The sequence below is a fragment of the Carassius auratus genome, chromosome 34 (genome assembly GCF_003368295.1).
Source record: "Carassius auratus strain Wakin chromosome 34, ASM336829v1, whole genome shotgun sequence".
NCBI classification, from domain to species: Eukaryota; Metazoa; Chordata; class Actinopteri; order Cypriniformes; family Cyprinidae; genus Carassius; species Carassius auratus.
In genome coordinates this window covers 17,416,917-17,439,134 of record NC_039276.1, presented here as the reverse complement: position 1 = coordinate 17,439,134, position 22,218 = coordinate 17,416,917, and the positions used below count along the sequence as shown (strand labels likewise).

At 37.4% G+C, this 22,218-nt stretch overlaps 2 protein-coding genes and 1 pseudogene across 4 annotated transcripts; all 3 read left to right on the top strand.

The window, feature by feature from the left end:
* Positions 1–2,658: 2,658 nt before the first annotated feature.
* hao2 (hydroxyacid oxidase 2 (long chain)) lies at positions 2,659–9,480 on the top strand. 2 transcript variants are annotated; one of them, XM_026218392.1, is made up of 9 exons: positions 2,659–2,716; positions 3,429–3,495; positions 6,626–6,778; positions 6,899–7,050; positions 7,238–7,521; positions 8,397–8,618; positions 8,704–8,862; positions 9,008–9,077; positions 9,189–9,480. In XM_026218392.1, the coding sequence occupies exons 2-9, from the start codon at positions 3,473–3,475 to the stop codon at positions 9,242–9,244; spliced, it is 1,119 nt and encodes a 372-aa protein (XP_026074177.1). In that variant the 5' UTR covers positions 2,659–2,716; positions 3,429–3,472; the 3' UTR covers positions 9,245–9,480. The 2 variants fall into 2 exon arrangements, with proteins under 2 accessions (XP_026074177.1, XP_026074178.1); XM_026218393.1 differs by lacking the exons at positions 2,659–2,716; positions 3,429–3,495 and adding an exon at positions 5,997–6,128.
* A 567-nt stretch (positions 9,481–10,047) lies between these two features.
* Positions 10,048–17,955, top strand: LOC113053403 (kelch-like protein 9). Of its 2 annotated transcripts, none has more exons than XM_026218391.1 (8): positions 10,048–10,440; positions 10,808–10,862; positions 11,245–11,509; positions 11,645–11,777; positions 14,486–14,682; positions 14,774–15,620; positions 15,698–15,811; positions 16,838–17,955. In XM_026218391.1, exons 2-8 carry the CDS (start codon positions 10,858–10,860, stop codon positions 17,332–17,334), a joined length of 2,058 nt encoding a protein of 685 aa, XP_026074176.1. In that variant the 5' UTR covers positions 10,048–10,440; positions 10,808–10,857; the 3' UTR covers positions 17,335–17,955. The 2 variants fall into 2 exon arrangements, with proteins under 2 accessions (XP_026074176.1, XP_026074175.1); XM_026218390.1 differs by having other exon boundaries at positions 11,239–11,509.
* A 931-nt stretch (positions 17,956–18,886) lies between these two features.
* On the top strand, positions 18,887–21,019 carry LOC113053402 (3 beta-hydroxysteroid dehydrogenase/Delta 5-->4-isomerase type 1-like; annotated as a pseudogene).
* The last annotated feature ends 1,199 nt before the right edge of the window (positions 21,020–22,218 follow it).

The window sequence follows — 22,218 nt, the reverse complement described above, 5'->3', positions numbered from 1 at the left end:
TCACAAAGATGTGGAATGAAAGGACAGAGAAGAAAAAAACATTAGTTCTGCAAACTGAACTCCACTGCTAGACCTAGAGAGAGATGGAAAGAGAGCTTGAAAGAGCAAGCACTGAGGTACAAAAGAGTGTGAGCAGCGCAGGAGAACTCTCTGCTCAATCTGACACATATGTTGTGGCCCAAACCAAATAAAAATACACACTCCCAGAAATATGTGTGTGAATATTGTAATTCGATTTAAATTAATTCAATGGAATATAAAGATAATGAAATAGAGGCAGAATCTGTTTTAGCTTTAGCACAAGCGTGGCATGGCGTTGAGTGGAGTCTTGTTTCGTTCATGGTGAGTTCACTGATGCTTTCCTCTAACGTGTGGGCTTTCAACCTGAACAAGGACCCCTTCTACAAATAGCTAGTCCTTCTTGGTAGCACATTTTAATATATTCTGTTTAAAAAACAACAACAACAAAAAACAGATAAATTAAACATTTTATTTAGCAGGAGTGCATTAAATTGATCAAAAGTGACAAATAAAGACATTTATAATGTTATACATAAAAATATTATTTCAAATAAATGCTGTTATTTTGAACTTTCTAGTCATCATAGAATCATGAAAAAGTACAGTAAACAAAATATAAAGTAGCTCAGCTGTTTACAACATTAATAATGATAAGAAATATATTTTGAAAATAGCCTAATAACCTTAATAAGGTGTGAATAACGTGCATTTTAAAATATATTAAAATATTTAAAAAAAATTAAATTGTAATAATATTTTAAAGTTTTACAGTTTTTACTGTACTTAAATTTAATAAATGCAGTTTCTGGTAACATACAGTAAAGGAAACTTTGTTCAAAAACCATACAAAATCCTTACTCTCAATGGGCTCCCTGCAGTACCTTCACAACAGGGGTCCATGAAAAAAAAAAACTCTAAATTGAACAGTTATACATCACATAAGTTTAACATTAAATGCTTTAAAAAATTGTTTATTATATTAATCTTATATTCTTCGAAAAAATAAAGTCTCTGTCACAATCTCCATTAACCAGGCCTGTGACCACAAAACACTACATTTCCCATAATCCTCTCTGGCCATCACCTGCAGACTCAGCTTAATCTTCACACCTGAATTTATTTTTATTTGATCAGGGACAATGCACAGAAAAAACATTAGTTTAAAAAAGAAGAGATGTCATGTGCCAGGTTATAGCAAAAAATGCTAATTTCCACCCGCAGTCCCTGGACAGGTAGATGTTATAGGCCCTAAAATAAAATATAATACAGAATAATACATAAAATCATTACTTCACTCACATCATAAAAACACACTCCACTTCAGGAATCTATCACTCACTCACTCACTCAGAGTTTACATCGTTCATATCACAGTCAATTCAGTGCATACAGGTTTGCTTTAATAATAACCACTGTTTGGTCAGGCGTGTAAATGTACTATAGTTTGTGCATTAGATCATTTCGTTTGGAAGAATATTCCAAAGGTTCGCTGCTTTATAAAAGAATGATTGTTCGATCGTTCTACGCTGCACTCTCCTCTGACTGTCGACCGTGTGGCTCTAATTCTCTTCGAATTTAATGTGACAAATTTTCTAAAAAGGGGGAGCAGCGATGTTATGGATAATTTTAAATAAAGCTTTACCATCAACCTCATCAGTTCCCCTATAAACAAGCACCAAACACTCATTTGTTGCCTGGTCTCGTTTCTAGGATTGTTATGTCTTACCTAAGTACAAACTGAAAGACTTATCCTTCTCGCCTTGGATATACTTAGCTGTGTACAGCCTTTCTTCACCCCCAGCCAATACCTGAAAAACAGAAAGACTCACCTGATTGCATCTTGAACTGCTTCTAATAAAGATTAGGGGGATCTGACATTAAATCCTGATCACTGTACTGTACTCACAATAACTAAAATAATGAATAGACCAAAATACTGTAAGTATTCATCCAAAAAGACTTAAAAATGTAACACATAAGCGATTTGTCACAGAGCCAACAATATTCATAGAATACATAGCCTACATATTTATTTGAACATTAGATTTGGAAAATATGGCAAAACTGGGCCAAAGAGAAGCAGAACAAACACATTGATGTCATCCAGTGACCCTCACTCTAAGCATACAATTGAAACAAAAAGTTGCTTCTGGCCTCTTTTTCACTCTTGTACAATGCGTGGACTGGGCAAGTGCTGACTGTAGGGCTTAGTGACTGTGTGAATGGGTGAGTGACTCTATGTATGTGCTTTTCTATCCCGGTGGGAACTTAAACCTGAATACACACCGACTCATGGGGACCTGTATCACCATACGAACCTGAATTGAGGTTCCCATGGGCAAACCACCTTATAAATCATACAGGATTTTATTTATTTATATATATTTTTAAATGTAAAATTGCAGCAAGTTTTCTGTGAGGGGTTTAGGTGTAGGGTTTGTGTAGTGCAATAGAATATATGGTTTGTAGAGTATAAAAGCCATTATGAAGCCTATGGAGAGTCCCCACGAGGATAGTAAACCAGACATCTGCCTGTACAGTATGTGTGTGTGTGTGTGTGTGTGTTTGGGGGGGGGGGGGCAGCAGAGGGGAGCAGCCGGGGTGATGAGCCACTGTTGTACAGTCCTAGCCGAACACATGTGGCAGGGAAACACAGTACAGATCTCAGGAGCAAACCAAAAGATTTAGCGACAAGGTAAGACATGCAGCAACTACACATACTGTACACACAGGAAGGGAACAAATGACTTCTTAGGAAAAGTGATTACAAAGAATTACTTGGGTACAAAAAATACAAACATTTGTTTTATTTTAAAAATAATATAAAACAAGTTTGTTTTTGTTGATGGTTTCTTTGTTATTACAAATAATGTAGAGTATTTTATTTATTAAATCCTGTCTTAGACATGGATTCCTCCAGTGAGATACATTTTGTGCAAAAAATAAAAATAAAAATTGCTTTTTGTTACTGCATGTCCTTCATAACCATGTTTTAAAATATGAGTGACAGCAGCTACAAGGTGTGTGACGACAGCTGTCACATGACTGAAAGCCACAATCGCTTAAATTGATCTTTGATCTACTTTTTACTTATCTCATGTTAACCTTTTTTGGGCAATCCATTTGTTAAGTAATAATATTGTTTATCATCACAACAGTTATTTTAAGATTTTATCATACATTTACTGATTTGGTTGTAGGGTTGTATGTGGCAAGCTATTATCTTTATATAAGCAAAAAATCTTATATTTGCAAAGAAATCTAAAAAAATGTATTTTCTTACTATCGCCATCTAGTGTTCATTATATACTATGAAAACATGTAGAAAAAAAGATGGAGGGTCATAAAAGAAAAATAACCAGACAAAAGAAAGAAGTGATCTAATGTTGTTACGTGCTTCTTTCTAGACTGTGAACGTCATACATATGCAGACCTGGAGTGTCGTAAAAATATGAACATATTGAGCTCTAGTGGGTAAGTGACTAGCAACATGAGCTATATTATTGAGCACACATCTGCCGGAAATACCTAATCAACATGCCGATGCCAAAACCAAAAGCTTTATGTGGGGCAAACCAACTATGGGGAGATGCTTGATAAGAAAAAAAAAGGCCATTTGTGAGCAAACCATGTGATGTGTGACTGCAGCACTATGCAGTTTGATTGAAACAGAGTCATCAAGACCTGGGGCCTGTTTCACAAAGGAGGTTAAGTAAAAACACTGAGTATGTTAACCCTGAAATGAGGGAAACTCTAGGTTTTCTGTTTCAGAATGGGAGGTTTGTCAAACCTGAGAAAGCAGGGTAAGTCAAGCTCGTTTCTGAAAGAGAGCTTACATATACTCAGGGTCACCATGGTAAATTACTCTATGAACCTAACCTGGTCAAGAGCAGGTTTTCTTCGATAAACCCAGAGTTTCTTTCGATCTCCGGCCCTTTTTAAACACTTCATTGATGCACGCTATAAAAATGCTCTTCTCACTAAGTGTTTTTTTTTTCTCTCTTCTTTTTTCCCCAAGTACAAATCAAAAATTCATAAAATAAATAAAATGGTAAAAAGAATATATCACGATTTTCACTGTACATTTTTTTTCTGTAAATAGCATCTAGAGCTACTTGCACCTAGCCTACTGTAAATAGGATCTATAGCTAAGAATGTATGTTAATTCCACTTAGTGTAAATAGCCACTGCCGTATTTATATATATATATTGCCCATGAGATACCATAAAATGATTAGCTATTACTTCATTAATCTAACGTTCTGCCTGTTTTCACCTGTGACATTATAACACTGAGAAGAATTACATTTGTATTGAGTCTGAAGTATGCAGACAGCTTTTTGGCGGGAGCTGTTGCCATGGTGAATAGTAATATCGGCGCTCCACTGATACTGGCATTTTATAGTTATGGTGCATGTGCTTAACTCAGAGTCAGTCAATGTAGAGTTGATTAAACAAACTCACTTCAGCTGTTCTGTAACCAAAAACTCAGAGTTTCCCATCTCAGGGTAAGTCAACTCAGAGTTCAAGTTTAAACTCAGAGTTGGTTGAACCTCCTTAGTGAAACAGGCCCCTGCTGTTTTGCTGCTGTTTGATACTACAGTTGATCATTCAATAGCATAATTCTTTCTATTGACACAGGCTCTTGGTTATGTGAAAGCATTACATGTATTGTATCATGTATTTGATTCTACTGACACAGATTTTTATGTAAGTGACTATTATATGTCCTGGCTCACTAAGAGTTGATGTAGCCAAACACATTTAAACAGTATCAGATTTGTTTGAATATGTTGTTTTTTCATCACTCAGTGTATTGACTGCTGTAAGATAACTAACTGTCATTCTGTCTTAATTTTATATATATAAATGTGTGTGTGTGTGTGTGTGAGTGTGTGTGAGTGTATGTGTGTGAACTTAATGTGAATTTTTGTTGTGATAATATTGTTTGTCATTTAAGCAAAAGAAATGGCAGAAGTTCAGACTCTACTATCTGCAGTGTTTGTGATGTGAGCAAAATCATGTATATATGTAATTTTTTTTAAATATAAAAATGGTTGAGTAGGCAATGCATTTTTTAAGAAGTGAAGATAGTGAAGATTTAATATACTTATTTTTAGGTAACGTCTTGTTGGCCTAGTTTTTTAAAATGTAAAATTGGGCATTAACACATTGCTTTTCTTAAAAAAAAAATATGATTAAATGATTGAATCCATTTACATTTGCAGTATTGTCAAACTAGCTAAAGTATGTAAATTCAAGTGAACACTCGGTTTTAGCCATCTGTCAGAATTGTATTTGACCCTTTCATTTGAACAGTGGCTTCTTTATTCTAAACAGACGATGCTATTGCTATCTCACTAGCTAGTCAGACAGAGCAGTTGGTCGCATCATCATTCTATGGTCAGTATGGCCAATCAGCACATTTCCAGTCAATGCAAACACAATAAACATCAGGGGTCAGTACCAAGCCCCAGCTTGCTAGGTCATGCCTCTCTTTTGCTGTTTCATATTTATTTACACTAGATCAAAACTACATTGCAATAAAGCTGTTTCATCAGTCCATTACAGCCAAATATTTGAGTTAGCGCGTTATAATGACCAGACAGGCGATTCATTAATTCTAATATTTGTATTTTTAAAAGCATGTTGCTGTTTTTGTTTCTCTCAGAGTTAGATAGTTTGCATGTATTGATGGATGAGTAAACATTGGGTTGCTGCAGTCCTGGAGTAAGTCCATAGGTCAGGAGTTTCTGATGACTACAAGAACAGATCTGGTGTTCTGCTTTAATTATTAACTTTAAGTGGTGGTGAATGAAAATTGGATTAAAAAGTTAGATTTTTCTAACAAATAGTGTGAAAATACATTTCAGTTCATTCTCTTTTGTACTATGCAATCATCTCATTAATGAAATAAAATGTCTTGTAAAAGCTAAGTAGTGGCCCATTGACGGAGTTCAAAAGTCAATCCCAACCCACTTTTGTTTCTTTCCTCTCGGTTCAGTCTTTCATGTTAATCAGTGTTCTGACAGTCAAAGTTAGCAGGCTAAAAGCATCGAAGCAGTCCACTGTGCTGTGAACAAAATTTGTCTAAACCGTCAGAAAAGGTAAAATGGGCCTCTTGTTTGTGTTTCCAAAGTAGACTTGTTGAATCTAATTCTATATAATTGTAAAATTCAACCTAAATTTGGGGGAAAAAACAGGTGTGTATTGGTTCTGTTTGAATACAGGTAATTTGTTCAATGTTTTTAACACTAATCTGCAATATTGTGCGAAAATGTTAAATTGTTTCCATAATAATTTGTAAATGCAGCTTTTTTGGTATTTTTTTCCACATTTACTAACATGAAAAATGCCTTGAGAAATATCAAGAAGATATTTTTATACTAATACATCCCTAAAGATTTATTTGCATTTTATATATTTATCGACACTGAGAAAATGAATAATCTAAATGGTAACCTAATATTGATGTTTATACTTCTCTTTAAGTATTGGTGCAAAAATGCTAATTCTGTGTCAGTGATGAAATGATATTAATGTCAGTTGTGTATACACTAATGATGATTTGTTTTGATGTATTTATTTATTTTGATGTTTTTAGCGAGGAAGGCGTCTGTGTAGAAATGACTATGGTCTGTTTGAGTGATTTTGAGGAATATGCCAAGCAGCACCTCTCAAAGGCTACATGGGACTATTATGAGGCTGGAGCTGATGACTGTTGCACCAGAGATGACAACTTGCAGGCCTATAAACGGTACTATGCTGCTGTTAAATTTGTATCACTCTGTATTTGTATTACTTGTAATTTTATGGACCATGCTTATGAGTAATCTCTAACTAAACTAATCTCATACAATAATGTCATCTCTTTGAGGATCCGCTTGAGGCCGCGGATCTTACGTGATGTGTCGCTCAATGACACTCGGACCTCTGTGCTGGGAACGGAGATAAGCTTCCCTGTGGGAATTGCTCCAACAGCTTTCCACTGCCTCGCATGGCATGAGGGAGAACAGGCCACTGCTAGAGGTGAGACCTGCTTTCATTATTTCTTGTTACGCAGCACCCCTACACCTTGCATGTGCAATGACAAAAGTTGAATCTAATCTTGAATCTAATATAAACGCTGGCCACTAGATGGAAACTTGTTTGAAGCTCCTACCTACTGGTTTTTTCTTTTTGCAATTTATCTTTCCGTTTTTCTTTCATTTCCTAGCCACTGAGGCAGTGAACACCTGTTACATAGCCAGCACATACTCCACATGTTCAGTGGAGGAGATTGCCGCAGCAGCACCAAACGGCTACCGTTGGTTCCAGCTGTACTTGTACCGGGACCGAAAACTCTCGGAGCAGATTGTACGCAGAGTGGAGGCACTTGGGTACAAAGCTCTGGTGCTTACAGTGGACGTGCCCTACACTGGCAAAAGGCGCAATGACATACGCAACCAGTTTAAGCTTCCCCCTCACCTGATGGTCAAGAACTTTGAGGGAATGTTCCAGGTAAGGTATTTATTTATTTATTTATAAACTTTTTAAATGTATAATACAGTAAAGCAAGGGCTTGGGGAAACATTTGAGAGAAAATTAGGACTGTCAAAGTTAATGCATTAATGGAAGATATTTATTACATATGTTTAATTCAATAATTATTATAATATGGACCCACTTTATATTAAGTGGCCTTAAATACTATGTGCTTACATCAAAAATATGTACAATGTACTTATTGTGTTTATACTGTATTGCAAAATACTTTTGCTGCTGTTGAGGTGGGATATGGGTGAGGTTAGGGACAGGATTGGAGGTAAAGGTAGGTTTAAGGGTGGGTCAAGGTGTAAGGGATGGGTCAACAGTGTAATTATAAATCTAATTACAGATATTAATTACAGATTAAGTACTAAGTACTTAAGTACATAGTACTAGCATTCTGGCTGTTTGTCTTATAAAGCACATATCAATGTCTTGTTCTGCATTACCATATTTTAGATCCCTTAATCGCCCCCCCTAAATGTAACAACTACCTTATTAATTATTTATAAGCATTAAAATTAGGAGTTTATTAAGACAAAGGGCACTAAGTGATTTTTGCCAAATAATGTTAATATTTGAAAGCACAAAAACAAACAGGACTATACCCCAACAGGACCTCAACCTATTTTTATAACTCCACCCCACACGTGCGTTCACAACCCTGGCAGCAAAGATGGAGGAATCTGCTATGATTATTTTAAAGTTTGAAATAAGTGGGAAATGTTGCGATCTGAATTCAAACTTACGCTACCTATATGAGCACTATAGCTTAACAAGTTTAGACAAACAGTATCTTGTTGTGCAGTGTATGTTTCAGTATGAATCCCTCTTTGGTTCCTCTACAGGAGCAGACAAGCACTCAGGAGGAATATGGGATCCCAGCTAATACACTGGACCCTTCAATCAGCTGGAAGGATGTGTGCTGGCTCCAGTCTCTATCACGGCTGCCTATAATCATCAAGGGCATCCTTACAAAAGAGGATGCAGAGCTGGCCGTAGAGCATGGCGTCCAGGGGATAATTGTGTCTAATCATGGGGGCCGGCAACTGGATGGAGTGCCCGCAACGGTAAGGCAATCTATCAAAGTCTCAGTAGTTTCGCTGTGATTCCCTCCATTCAGACAGTTAGACCTTGACCTTGCATGTCACACAGATAGATTGTCTGCCTGAGATAGTGGATGCAGTGCAGGGCCGGGTCGAGGTCTACATGGACGGAGGGATCCGCACAGGCAATGATGTGCTAAAGGCCGTAGCCTTGGGAGCCAAATGTGTGTTTATTGGCAGACCAGCAGTCTGGGGCCTCGCTTACAAGGTAACTGAGTGGAAAGCAGTATTGTTATGGTTTCTAATGCTTGAAAATCTATTTAAACCTGTTCTAAAGTTTCCATTAACAAATCAGATACTTACATGACATTTAGTGCCGATAAGAATGTTCATATGCAGTATGTTTTGATCAGGGGGAGGAAGGAGTGAGAGAGATCTTACAGATTCTACATGACGAGTTTCGTTTATCCATGGCTCTGTCAGGTCAGTCTGCTGTGTAGAATTCAATGTGCCTCATGTTGCACAACAGAAAAATGGGTCATATTTTGTTTTCTGACAACTCTATTCAATTCAAACCACCTCTTATTCTACTAGGTTGCCGAAACGTTGCTGAAATCAACAGGAACCTCATTCAGTTCTCCAGACTTTGAACAGCAAAGAAGATTTTAATAATTTCTAGTTTATCATTGAAAGCAGAGCACCGCAAAGATCCACTTTATCCACTATTAATACTAAATCTATTCAAGAAACTACTATTGCTTTAAATCACAGTGAGCAACAATGACATACAAATGTTCACAGTTTATGGATGGTTTTAATATAGTATTTGTATTTCAGTAAACATTATTCACGGCACTGCATAAAATCCACACTGTTTTGACTGAGAGTGAATTATTTTGTTGTAGAACCTGATGAGTTTCCAGTTGTAAAATGTATTTATATAGTACTTTTTAAAATACAAATCGCTTCAAAGCAGCTTTATAGTACTAGTAAACAGTGTTAGCAGAGCTAAATTGTTCAATCAGGATTCGATTGTTTCAGTTCTCAGTTATAAAATAAATGTTTCAACTATAAAGTAAGTCAGTAATGCACAAAGACATCAAGAAAGTTCATTCAAGACAGTGGTTTTGAAGTTGTCTTATGTAGCTGGCAACAAACTAATGTGCATTAAGAAAAGTTTCAGATTTTGGATCAAAGTGAGGTTAGTATTGAACAAATATTGAACATTAAAATACCCAGTGTGGCAAGACTAAACAATATGAGGTTCGCAGAAGTAATAAATGATGGTGTGTGTTAAATCAGTGTTTATCTGACAATTCATTGCTACACTTTTTCTGTGGACTTCCTACTTTTTGCAGTTAGTTAGTTAACTTGATTTTTCACTCTTAGAATACACACATTGTACAAATGTATGCATTTATCTCATATTTAAATGCAAATTAGTTCTTTCACTCTTTGTTTTACAGTAAATAATCAGTACTGCTAGTGCAATACTTAAAACATGCAAATCTATGAGGCTTCCTCTTTTAACACTGGCTATGGGTTGACCTCATGAGCATCAAACACAACATCAGAGTGCAAATGCAGCTGAGAGAACAGCAAAGGTTTGAACTGAATCCTATTATGAGTAACATGTCAAAAGAAGGAAGATAGAGCGTTCTGAAACAACATGCAAGGGTGTGTGTGTATGAGAGAGAGAGAAAGAGAAGTGACACAGGAAGTCGGTGAGGTTGTGGTAAACAGACTCCTATACCTATTTGTGTCAACTGAGTGTGATCACTGTGTGATGCTTTTTGCTAAAATGAGAAGACACTTCTGAAACCCCAAGAGAAAGCACCACGTCTTGGTAAGCTCCTCTTATTTAATGTAGTCCATCTTTCCTGAATTTTATCCCACTCAGAAACTTTATATTTGTGTGCCAGTGCTTTAAAGACGACGGGTAAATATAGAACTGTTCCTTAATATTAAAAATATTCAGTAAGTTCAGTATTCAACTTAAGTTTATCTGCCAAACTAACTAAAAATAGTCTCCCTCTTTCTATACACACCCATATATATAAGAGGCCGTTTCTGTCTAATCGGCATCTTTGTGTTCTTTGCACATGGCAGCGCTAACTTCCTCTTTCAGACCTTGTTGTTAGTGAAACTTTTTCACATTGATTCAAATATTGTTCCTGCAGAACTGATAAAACACCATTTGTTCTAATTTACAGAAATCCTGTAAAGAGCAAATTTGGGCAATAAAAAGGCAGAGACAAAAGACATGGGGTAAGTTCTGACAGTCTTAGTTAAGTTATTGCATTGTGTTTGTATATTTATTTATCTATTTATCATTCATGATTTATTGAAAAAATACAAATAAGAGTTAAAATAAATGTCAGAGCTTTAGTTTTTTAGTAGAAACATGCCCTCTCATATTGACAACATGATGGGTGACCCAGGATACAGAAATAATTTTTCTGCTAAAATAAATATATTTATGAGCACATAAAATAACATTTGGTTAGTGAACTGTTAGTATAGGGTACAAATCGTCCGTTAAATGTTTACTAATTATTATAGAATATTATTTGATCATAATTAGAGGAAAGGAGGTCTTTCATGTAATTTGACTGTCAAAGTTTTAATTATGTCCTTATTTAAGTATTAGTGGAGAGGAAGGAAAACTGCATCGCAGACTTTCCCGAATAGGAAGCAGATCGCAGAGAGAGCCGCCACGACCCCCTCCTCAAACAGACAAGCCTCCAGCGGCGGCTCCTCCAAGACCAGCCGAGGCTACTCCAAAACCTCCAGAACCTGTGCCAAAACAGGTTGTAATCCCCCCAAAACCTCCAGTGGCTCAAAAGCCCGCTGCCCCTCCTAAGCCACAAATACAAGTGTTCAACAGCACGGAGCATGGCGCTGCCATACTCAAGGTAAGACAAAGACATAAGAAAAGGAAGAAACAAACTGCCTAAAACAGAAAAAACAGTGTACTTACAAAGCAACAATGGTGTATTTCACTGCAAATAGTATACTGTATATTAACGGCAAATGTTGCCATGTCCCAGGGGTTGGATTGTTTTCGTGGTGATGAGACACTTTGCGATGTGACTCTGGTACCTGGTGACAGCAGTAAAACATTCCCAGTCCACAGGGTCATCATGGCTTCAGCCAGTGACTACTTCAAGGCCATGTTCACAGGTGAGTCTAGCTACTGTACAGTATATCAAGGAGGAGCAACTTTAGTTGTCAAACCTAATTAATAATGTTGACAGTTTTTTTGCGATGCCTCTGTGGTTTAAATTTGTTACCTTTATGTAATGCTTTGTAAGTTTGCTGTTGATCAGCTGATTCTGGTTGAGCCTGATCCTCTTATTTATCCATGTTTTCTGTTTTGTGATTATCACACAAATATCGGGATGTACAATACACTGTAAGAATAAAAATAAAAGTTAGTCAACTAAAAAAAATAAAGCAACTTATCGCAAGCGCTTTTTTGAGTAAACTTAACAAACGGGGACTAAAGTCCACCCAATTTAAAATAATAACTTAATATCACAAGTTGTCACAACATAAATAGTCATGTTAACCTTAAAAATATCAGAACAAAATATTTTTTGTTTACTGAACACAAGGCCTATTATCTATAAGCATACACATTTTTTTATATTATTCAAATAGTCTAAATAAATAAAGGTCCATAACATGGGTCAAATAACTTTTTTTATTATTGAAAGTTTGTGTCGAAAGCACAAGGACATACCAAGTCTTGTATATTAACTTCTTTACTCAATGCATTTTACACGGACCTCAACACATGGTACATAATGCATGTTAAATAAATCCAGTGTTAATTATACCTTCATACGTTTGCAGTCTTGTGGCATAAAGTACCTTTTCACATGTGTTTAACATTTTTGTTTGTTTTTAAAGGAACTATTATTTGAAAATTACTATATTGCATATTTTAACATCAACCTAACCCACTGGGCAAAGTTACGTCCAGTGGACGTCATTTTATGTCTTTGCAGACGTTGAAAAGACGTCCACTGAGGAGACAGAATGTTTTTATGACATCTTTTTTTAAAATGTTTTTTATGTCTTTGGTACGTCCGATATAGACGTTCACAGATCCTCCTTACAAGGTTCTGTGACTTTATTTCTGTCCGACATCTAGAGAAGCTCTTATTGAGAATTAACATTTGAAGTCACCATTGTGGTGGACAGTGTTTGGTTTAGTTGGGATCTTGGTCCATTTACTTCTTGTGTTGGCTTGTCTCTGGCTGCTGTAGCTGTGTATTGTAAAATGCTGTTTTTGCATATTTTAACATCAACCTAACCCACTGGGCAAAGTTACGTCCAGTGGACGTCATTTTATGTCTTTGCAGACGTTGAAAAGACGTCCACTGAGGAGACAGAATGTTTTTATGACATCTTTTTTTAAAATGTTTTTTATGTCTTTGGTACGTCCAATATAGACGTTCACAGATCCCCCCTACAAGGTTCTGTGACTTTATTTCTGTCCGACATCTAGAGAAGCTCTTATTGAGAATTAACAGAGGTTTAAATGTTGATACTTGATTCATTTGAAGTCACCATTGTGGTGGACAGTGTTTGGTTTAGTTGGGATCTTGGTCCATTTACTTCTTGTGTTGGCTTGTCTCTGGCTGCTGTAGCTGTGTATTTTAAAATGCTGTTTTTGTGGCGAAGAAAGACAAAATTAAACAAGCTCAGGTGTTATCAGCTCTTTGTTGGTGATGAGAAAGTCATCACATAATAAGTATTTGAGATCAGAAAATAAGTTTTGTTTGATATTTCTAACAGGCACCAAGAGCAAAATACTTATTTTGAAGATGGACAAAAATGAATGCGCTTGAAATAATTTGAGTAAAAGGATCAAGTACTCGCACACGCAGACTTATAGATTTAGCATATGCATCACAACAACGGTGACAAACAAAAGAGCTCCATAGCACAAACTCATCCTTATTTTCCAGCCTTTTTTGTTCTGATTGTCACCATTGATGTGATGTATATCCAAAATCTTGATGTCTGTTTGTGACGAAATGGTCAGTTTTCTAAAAGTAAGCACATTATTTTATCTACAAGGTTTCTATCCGTAAAAATAAATCCATAGTTGCAACAATTTGCATTTACATCTTATTTTACTATAATTTGTCACCATTGAAAGCAAGATGTGTACACTTGACTTCAACTCACTCTGCCACAATAAGAGTGTTTTATAACACACAGCTACAGCGGCCAGAGACAAGCCAACACAAGAAGTAAATGGACCAAGATCCCAACTAAACCAAACACTGTCCACCACAATGGTGACTTCAAATGAATCAAGTATCAACATTTAAACCTCTGTTAATTCTCAATAAGAGCTTCTCTAGATGTCGGACAGAAATAAAGTCACAGAACCTTGTAAGGAGGATCTGTGAACATCTATATCGGACGTACAGAAGACATAAAAAACATTTTAAAAAAAGACGTCATAAAAACATTCTGTCTCCTCAGTGGACGTCTTTTCAACGTCTGCAAAGACATGAAAAGACGTCCACTGGACGTAACTTTGTCCAGTGGGTTAGGTTGATGTTAAATTATGCAATATAGTAATTTTCAAATAATAGTTCCTTTAAAAACAAACAAAAATGTTAAACACATGTGAAAAGGTACTTCATGCCACAAGACTGCAAACGTATGAGGGTATAATTAACACTGATTAAAACTTGTTTTAAAGTTTAAAACAAGATGGATGGATGGAAATAATTATCAACTTGAAATATGGGCCAAAATGTTTATATATGTAATATTTAGTTCAATGTGTATATGTATTCATTCTGCATTTTCTCTTACAATCGATTTCTCACTGATCTGCATTGATCTATTTTTTGGTGTGGCAGGTGGCATGAGAGAGCAGGAGCTGAAGGAGATTAAGCTCCATGGGGTGAGCACAGTCGGCCTGAAGAACATCATCGAGTTCATTTACACATCTCATTTGAGCCTGGGTCTCGGTACCCTTCAGGACACACTGGAGGCGGCGAGCTTCCTCCAGGTGCTTCCCGTTCTCAACTTCTGCAACCAGCTACTCAGCAGTGAGGTATAAATCCGTAAGATGTTGTGTTTATTCTTCCTTTGCATTCATTATTTATCTGTGCATGACGTAATAAGACAGGTTTTCTACATGGCAGATCACTATAGAAAACTGCTTGGAAGTTGAGCGCATTGCCAGAGATCTTCTTCTGGAAGATGTCCAAAGACACGTTCACATGTTTGTGTGCGAGAACTTCTCCTTACTGGTGCAGAGCGGCCATCTCCTGCAGTTGTCTGAGGCGAGTATAACGTACGCCCTCTCCAGTGACTCTCTGAAGGGTTTCTCCGAAATGGAGCTGTACCGCATCGCCCGCTCCTGGCTGTCCCATAAACCCAGCGAGCGGCATTCTGCTGCTTACTCTCTGATGCGCCACATCCGCTTCCCTCTGATGTCCCCTGCTGAGCTCCTCCAGATCTCCCAGGAGGACCAGACTGAAGAAGGAGCAGCGAGCAGAGTAAAAGAGGAAGGGGAGACGTTCATGCGATCAGACTCGGCCTGTGTCAACCTCCTCCTGGAGGCCAGCAACTATCAGATGCTTCCATTCCTCCAGCCTTCGCTCCAGACAGAGCGGACCCGGATCCGATCTGATTGCACTCACCTGGTGGTCCTGGGTGGTGTGATGAGGCAGCAACTGGTGGTCAGCAAAGAGCTCAAGCTGTACGATGAGGAAGACGGAGGCACCTGGAGGTCCCTCCAACCGATGGAGGTGCCACGTTACCAGCACGGAGTGGCTCTTCTAGGGGGCTTTCTTTACATTGTTGGAGGTCAAAGCACTTATGACACCAAGGGTAAGACAGCGGTGGACAGTGCTTACAGGTATGATCCTCGCTTTGACCGCTGGTTGCAGGTGGCCTCTCTGAATGAGAAGAGGACGTTCTTCCATCTGAGCGCTCTTAAGGGGAAGCTGTATGCTGTTGGAGGGAGAAATGCCACTGGGGAGATTGGTAAGGACATGTTTTACCAATTACTCTGTGCAAAATGATCTGTCCAGTCAGAAAACAGAAAACTGTTTGCTGTTCAGATTCGGTGGAGTGCTACAACTTGAACAAGAATGAGTGGACTTTTGTTGCACCGATGAATGAACCTCACTATGGACATGCCGGCACAGTACATGGAGGTCTGATGTATGTGTCAGGTGAGTATCCACCTTCATGTGAGATCAGTGTGAAAAGCACATCTATATTATTTGTAATTGTGCATTAATGTGGTGTCCTAAATAATTAGAAGAGATTTTGTATACTAATTAAATGTGGCTCACAAAGCTTGTGGCCTTAATCCACCACAATTCTTTGCATGAGTCTAATGAATGCACTGCACAAGAATTCTTTTGTTACTCTGAAAAAAAGAGAAGAGAACACTTTTTGGAGGTCTCTTAGCAACTTTGCAACCTTCACCTTATGGCGAGTTTCCCAGAATTAGCCAGGAAACAGCTCAACTAGGTCACTCATCTGAGGTTAGACCACAGCCTAAACGGGGCACTGCAGGCTTGTTGTGAAACCATGAGAATGTCCCTTCTTGAAGAATCACAAGGTTTTCAACAAACATTATAAAAAATAAGGTAATTTGAAAAGAAGATAAAAAAATAATAATATAGAGGCATTTTGGGATCATTTCTAGCACAAAAGATTATTTTAAAAGGCAGTGTACTTCTTTACCAAAGATACAAAAGTGTCAGTAAAAATCACTCTTGAGAAATATGATACATATGATGTGTGAAAAACATCAAGCTGGAAATCACATGTGAGTAGAATGTTTTCATTTTGTGATAATTTTGCATTATTTCAAATGATGCAAAAAGATTGAAAATATAGTATGCATTTTATTATAATAAAATTATATTACACTCAAATTATACTTTTAATTATCTTTTACATTAAATTCTAATTACACTTATCATTTTACCTTCAAAAAGTAAAAAAAAAAATAGATCATTTTCACCATTGTCATTACCACCACAGAATGCTATTAAACACAAAACATCATGTGGTGGAAATGGTGGTGGGACTTTTTCAGACTTCTTCTGTGATTCTCACTTTGTCTATATTTAAAGGTCTATACTTCCAGCTTCTTAATCACATTCTTTCTGCTGATTTGTGTTTGTTTCTGCAAAAGAATAAATAAGCTCATTCTAAAAAGTTCCATTCATCCTTTAAACCGTCAGGTGGTATTACAAGAGATGCTTTCCAGAAAGAGCTGCTGTGTTATGACCCCGATAGAGACGTGTGGAGCAGGCGAGCAGACATGATGGAGCTTCGTGGTCTTCACTGCATGTGCACCGTGGGCGACCGCCTCTACGTCATGGGTGGAAACCACTTCCGTGGGACAAATGACTATGATGATGTGCTAAGCTCTGAGTTCTACAGCCCTGCAACTGACCAGTGGACAGTGGTGGCTCCGATGCCCAAGGGTCAGAGTGATGTGGGGGTAGCCGTCTTTAAGGGCTGCATCTACGTGGTGGGTGGTTACTCCTGGAACAGCAGGTGTATGGTGGATATCATTCAGTGCTATGACCCTGAGAAAGATGAGTGGGAGAAGGTCTTCAGTGTCCTGGAGCCTCTCGGAGGTATAAGGGCCTGCACTATGACAGTTCATTGCCCCAGAGGTTCAACAGATGAGGCTGAAAGACAAGAGTGTCCTCTTTTAACATCCAAAAGCTGAACAGATGGTTTAATATTGTTACTGAATAGTAGAAAAAAGATCTGCACACTGTTATGCTACCTTTATTCAAAAAGTAAAAAATAGAAATGTTTCAGTCAAAAACCTTCGTCAGCCAGGTCTTTGCCTGATGAAGGTCTTTGCCTGATGAAGGTCTTTGACCAAACGTTGCTATTTTTAAGTTTTTTAATAAAGGTAGCATAAAAGTGTGCGGATATTTTTTCTACTATTTGATTACCTTATTTGACTTTTTTTGGATATGCTTATCTTGACTTTATATATATATATTGTTGTTGGCCTTTAAATGTGAGATACTGAAATTAGCTTCACGTTGCCAGTGATGTGTACTGCAAAAACCGGTTGAATGATTTGATTACTGTACATGCCTCTCTATTCATGTATGAGCTGGGGTAAGGAAAAATAATTTTATTTTTGTTTGTAAAAAAAAAAAAAAAAAATGAAAAAAAAACTGTTTAAATGTGCATGACTGTGTCTTTCAGTGCCTGCTGCCACATATGATGGCCTCAAAGCTAAATACTGCATCTCTAAATTATTCTGTTCTAAGTGTAATTTGCTTCAATTACTTTTATATGCTTTGCCATGTTTTTTTTTTTTTTGTTGTTGTTGTTTTTATCAGTTAATTTGTGTTTGGTATCTTATGTATTAATCTACTGATTCCATTTAAGCAAAATAAATAAATAATATGAATTAATCCTGCATTTCTTTATTTCTTTTTCAAATAAGGGCTAGATAATATACACATACGTAGGATCATGTGACACAGAAAACCGTTATTTTAAATTGTATTTACCACATTTTTGTTTGCACTAATTTTGATCACATAAATGCAGCCTTGATGAACATAACCACTGACAAAACAGTTTAATCTAAAACAAGATGTAATCCATGTACTGTAAGTGGCTGTATGTACACAATGTGTCCCACAGCTTTGAGGGGTTCATGTTTTGGCGAAGTCATAACACAGATTATCAGAAGACAATGGACAACAACCCAAGGTCTGTAGACACCCAGAATAAACGTAAAAAACTATTACAGTCAGGGCTGTAAAAATACTGAAGAAGGTTCCCTCCCTCATATCCACATTAAGGCAATCCAAGCTGCTAAGAGAGGTGGAAAAGTCAACATGATCAAATAAACCTGGGTTATAGTCAGGATCACTTCAATGAAAAGTAACTTTTAAAACAGTTTGTGCAATTCATAAATTAGTATAATCTATTAATATTATAGTAAGATTGCAGCTTTAGAAATATTTTGTATTTTATTTTATTTTATTTTGCACAGAATATGCAAAAAAAATCAAACTTGTCATTGAATAAAACCTGTTTGGTTTATTTAATGTCAGAAGAGGTTTTCTGTGTAAAAACAGGAACCCTAAAACTAAGCAGGTGCTAGTCTCGTGTAGCCAGACCTTCAGAGTGACGGCCACGGTCCGCTGCTGACTAGCACCTTGACACTGTTTCTCAATTCCTGTCCCCAGTCTGTGGCATTGAGGCTGTCCTTGGTGATAATGCTTAAAAATGCACCACCTTCCCACTCCCCTCCACCATCTATGAAAACTCATCACCGTGGTTTCCAGACTCTGCCCTCTGGAGCAGTTTCTTCATAGTGGTATAATACAAAGTGTTAGCAGGAGCGAAGTGGTACTGTTGGCAGCTGCCATGACTCTGACAGGAGATGTGTGTGTTGTGACGGGAGCATGCGGGTTTCTGGGAAAAAGGTTGGTCAGACTGTTGCTGGAAGAGGAGAAGCTTGCTGAGATCCGACTGCTGGATAGAAACATCCAGTCTGAGCTAATACAGTCTTTTGATGGTAAGTGGATTCTTCCATTATACCATTTCTTCTTTTTGTGGGTTCTGTTGGTCACCTTTTGTATTCTTCGGTTTATGGTGTCTCCCTATTAGCCGACATTCTTCTTCCTGTTTTGCACTTGAAATCAGCCTTTGCTTGTGAATATTAAGACTAGATAGAATGTAAACTGTTCACATTCCATTATCATTTCTCTGTTTGTGTTCTCAGATTGCAAGGGAAAGACTAAAGTGAGTGTATTTGAGGGGGATATCAGGGACCATGAGCTACTCAGAAGAGCCTGTAAAGGAGCAGCACTTGTTTTCCACACTGCATCACTTATTGATGTCATAGGAGCAACTGAATACAGTGAATTATATGGAGTAAATGTTAAAGGTGAGAGTTATGTGCTGGTCTATAGCACATGTTAACAAGACTGAATCAATCTGAGCAAAGAGGAAAATCATTGATTCAAATTTCCGGGATGAATATAGAATTTGGTCACAATTCTTTTCAAAGTGTAAAAAGCATGAGACAAGATGTGAGCAGTGGTTCCCAACTGGGTGTCTGGTTGCCTCAAGATGACTTTATATGACTTAAAAAGAAGCATTAAATGGGCTAACACAACTAAAAATTAAGATGTAACTTATTTTTATTAATTCTTTACATTTAACAATGTACTTTGAACCAGGATTCCCAAGGTCTTGAAGGGAGGGGGGGGGGGGGTCTTGTAAATTGAAACAATTTTAAAACTGCATTTTTATGCCAAGCTCTAAAATGTTTTATCAGATAGAAACGGTAAGTTAAAATATTTTTTTAAAAATCCTTATCCTTAATGCTTATGAATTAAATAACAAACAATTATCCTTGAAGAACATTGAGCTGTTGAAACTTATGGAATCTTGTAATGCACTTATTTTAATTATTATTACTTTAGTTATAGTTTAGTTGTAGTTATGGACCTGGGAGCCAAACAAGTTGAGAACTACTGATAGTTAATCGATAGTTGTATTAGCAAATCAAATAAAACCATAAAAAATTCACTTATATAATATGCCAACACTACACGATATAATAATCAGAAGAAATAACATAATGTTTGTTTTTCCATAACAGGAACACAGCTGCTGCTGGAGACCTGCATCCAAGAAAATGTGGCCTCCTTCATTTACACTAGCAGCATTGAGGTGGCAGGTCCCAATCCTCGCGGTGATCCAATCATTAATGGCAATGAGGACACCCCTTACTCCTCCAGTCTTAAGTTTAGCTATAGCAAAACCAAGCAGGAAGCTGAACAGATTTGCCTTCAGACCAATGGAGAGCTGCTCCGTAATGGAGGTCAGCTGGCTACTTGTGCATTGAGGCCCATGTACATCTATGGACCAGGCTGTCGATTTACTTTAGGCCACATGAGGGATGGAATCCGCAATGGAAATGTGCTGCTGAGAATGTCACGACGTGAGGCAAAAGTGAATCCTGTATATGTAGGAAACGCAGCCCTGGCACATCTACAAGCAGGTCGGGCTCTGAAAGATTCTCAGAAAAGGGCTGTGATTGGTGGAAACTTCTATTACATCTCAGACGACACGCCACCTGTTAGCTACTCAGACTTTAACTATGCTGTTCTTTCACCATTAGGCTTTGGGATACAAGAGAGGCCCATTCTGCCCTTCCCTATTCTGTATCTCCTGTCATTCCTCATGGAATTACTGCGCGTTGTGCTCCGACCTTTCTTGAAGTTCACTCCTCCCTTAAACAGGCAGCTACTGATCATGTTAAACACACCCTTTACTTTCTCATATCAAAAGGCTCATAGGGATTTTGGATACAGCCCTCGGTATGACTGGGAAGAGGCACGTAAGTGCACTAGTGGTTGGTTAGCATCTGTATTAACTGCAGAGAGACAACGAATTAACTTGAAATAAATAAAAATCACGTTTATCAATACTGTGCTACCTGTATATCTAAGCAGCCATGTTATGCTTTACAGTTTTACAGTTTTTGTTTTACAGTAAACTTTCCTTCTTATTAGATCCACAGTAGTCAAAAAATTTAAATAGCTGTCTAATGTTTTGAATAATGCATGATTGAAAGTAAAAAAAAAAAAAAAAAAACAACAACTGGAAATTACTGTATATTATGTTTGCACTTACAGGTGCATCTCAATAAATTAGAATGTTGTGGAAAAGTTCATTTATTTCAGTAATTCAGCATTGTGAAACTCCTGTATTAAATAAATTCAATGCACACAGACTAAAGTAGTGTAAGTCTTTGGTTCTTTTAATTGTGATGATTTTGGCTCACATTTAACAAAAAAAAAAAAAAAAACACCAATTCACTATCTCAACAAATATGAATTCTTCATAAGACCAATTTAAAAAAATAATAATAATTGTGAATTGTTGGCCTTCTGGAAAGTATGAGGTGATCAGTTTGTCGCACTGCTGAGGTGGTATGGAAACCCAGGTTTCTTTGACATTGGCCTTCTGCATCATCTGCATCTTTTTCTTCTCCTTAGCCCAGGTAAGATGCCTCTGATGGTGTCTGTGTTTCAGCAAATTCCTCTGGCTCTGGTTCTCTCGTTTGGTTTTGCATCTTTTTCTTAAACACTTTTTCCTTCCACTCAACTTTCTGTTAACATGCTTGGATACAGCAATCTGTGAATAGCCAGCTTCTTTGGCAATGAATGATTGTGGCTTAGGCCCCGTCCCCACGGAGATGCGTTTCTGTGAATACGCACAAATTTTTTATCGGATAGGCATTTCGTCCACACGTATCCGGCGTTTTCATCAGGTTTAACCGTTATTTTTTGAAACCGGGTCCCAGAGTGGATAAATTTGAAAACGCCGTCTTTGCGTTTTCGTCTGGACGGCTAATCAGTATATTTTCTGAAACGATGACGTCATCAGTCCACGTCTCCCCCGTAGTCAGACACCTCTACGTCACGTAACAGCAACAAAAACATGAACAAACACTGAACGATTGTCTTTTTATTAACTAACAGTAACACTGATTAATAAATGTATTGTTCCATGTTCGTTTGTGTACCACGCGCAAGGTTTATGAGCATAGTCCAAGTCT

Excerpts from the sequence above, each read along its gene's own strand:
- hao2 (XM_026218392.1), top strand. The coding sequence starts at position 3,473 with ATGAACATATTGAGCTCTAGTGG. Across the intron at positions 3,496-6,625 it reads AACATATTGAGCTCTAGTGG|CGAGGAAGGCGTCTGTGTAG; the intron begins GTAAGTGACTAG and ends TGATGTTTTTAG. Across the intron at positions 8,619-8,703 it reads TGGATGGAGTGCCCGCAACG|ATAGATTGTCTGCCTGAGAT; the intron begins GTAAGGCAATCT and ends CATGTCACACAG.
- LOC113053403 (XM_026218390.1), top strand. Across the intron at positions 11,510-11,644 it reads ATGGCGCTGCCATACTCAAG|GGGTTGGATTGTTTTCGTGG; the intron begins GTAAGACAAAGA and ends GCCATGTCCCAG. Across the intron at positions 15,812-16,837 it reads AGGTCTGATGTATGTGTCAG|GTGGTATTACAAGAGATGCT; the intron begins GTGAGTATCCAC and ends TTAAACCGTCAG.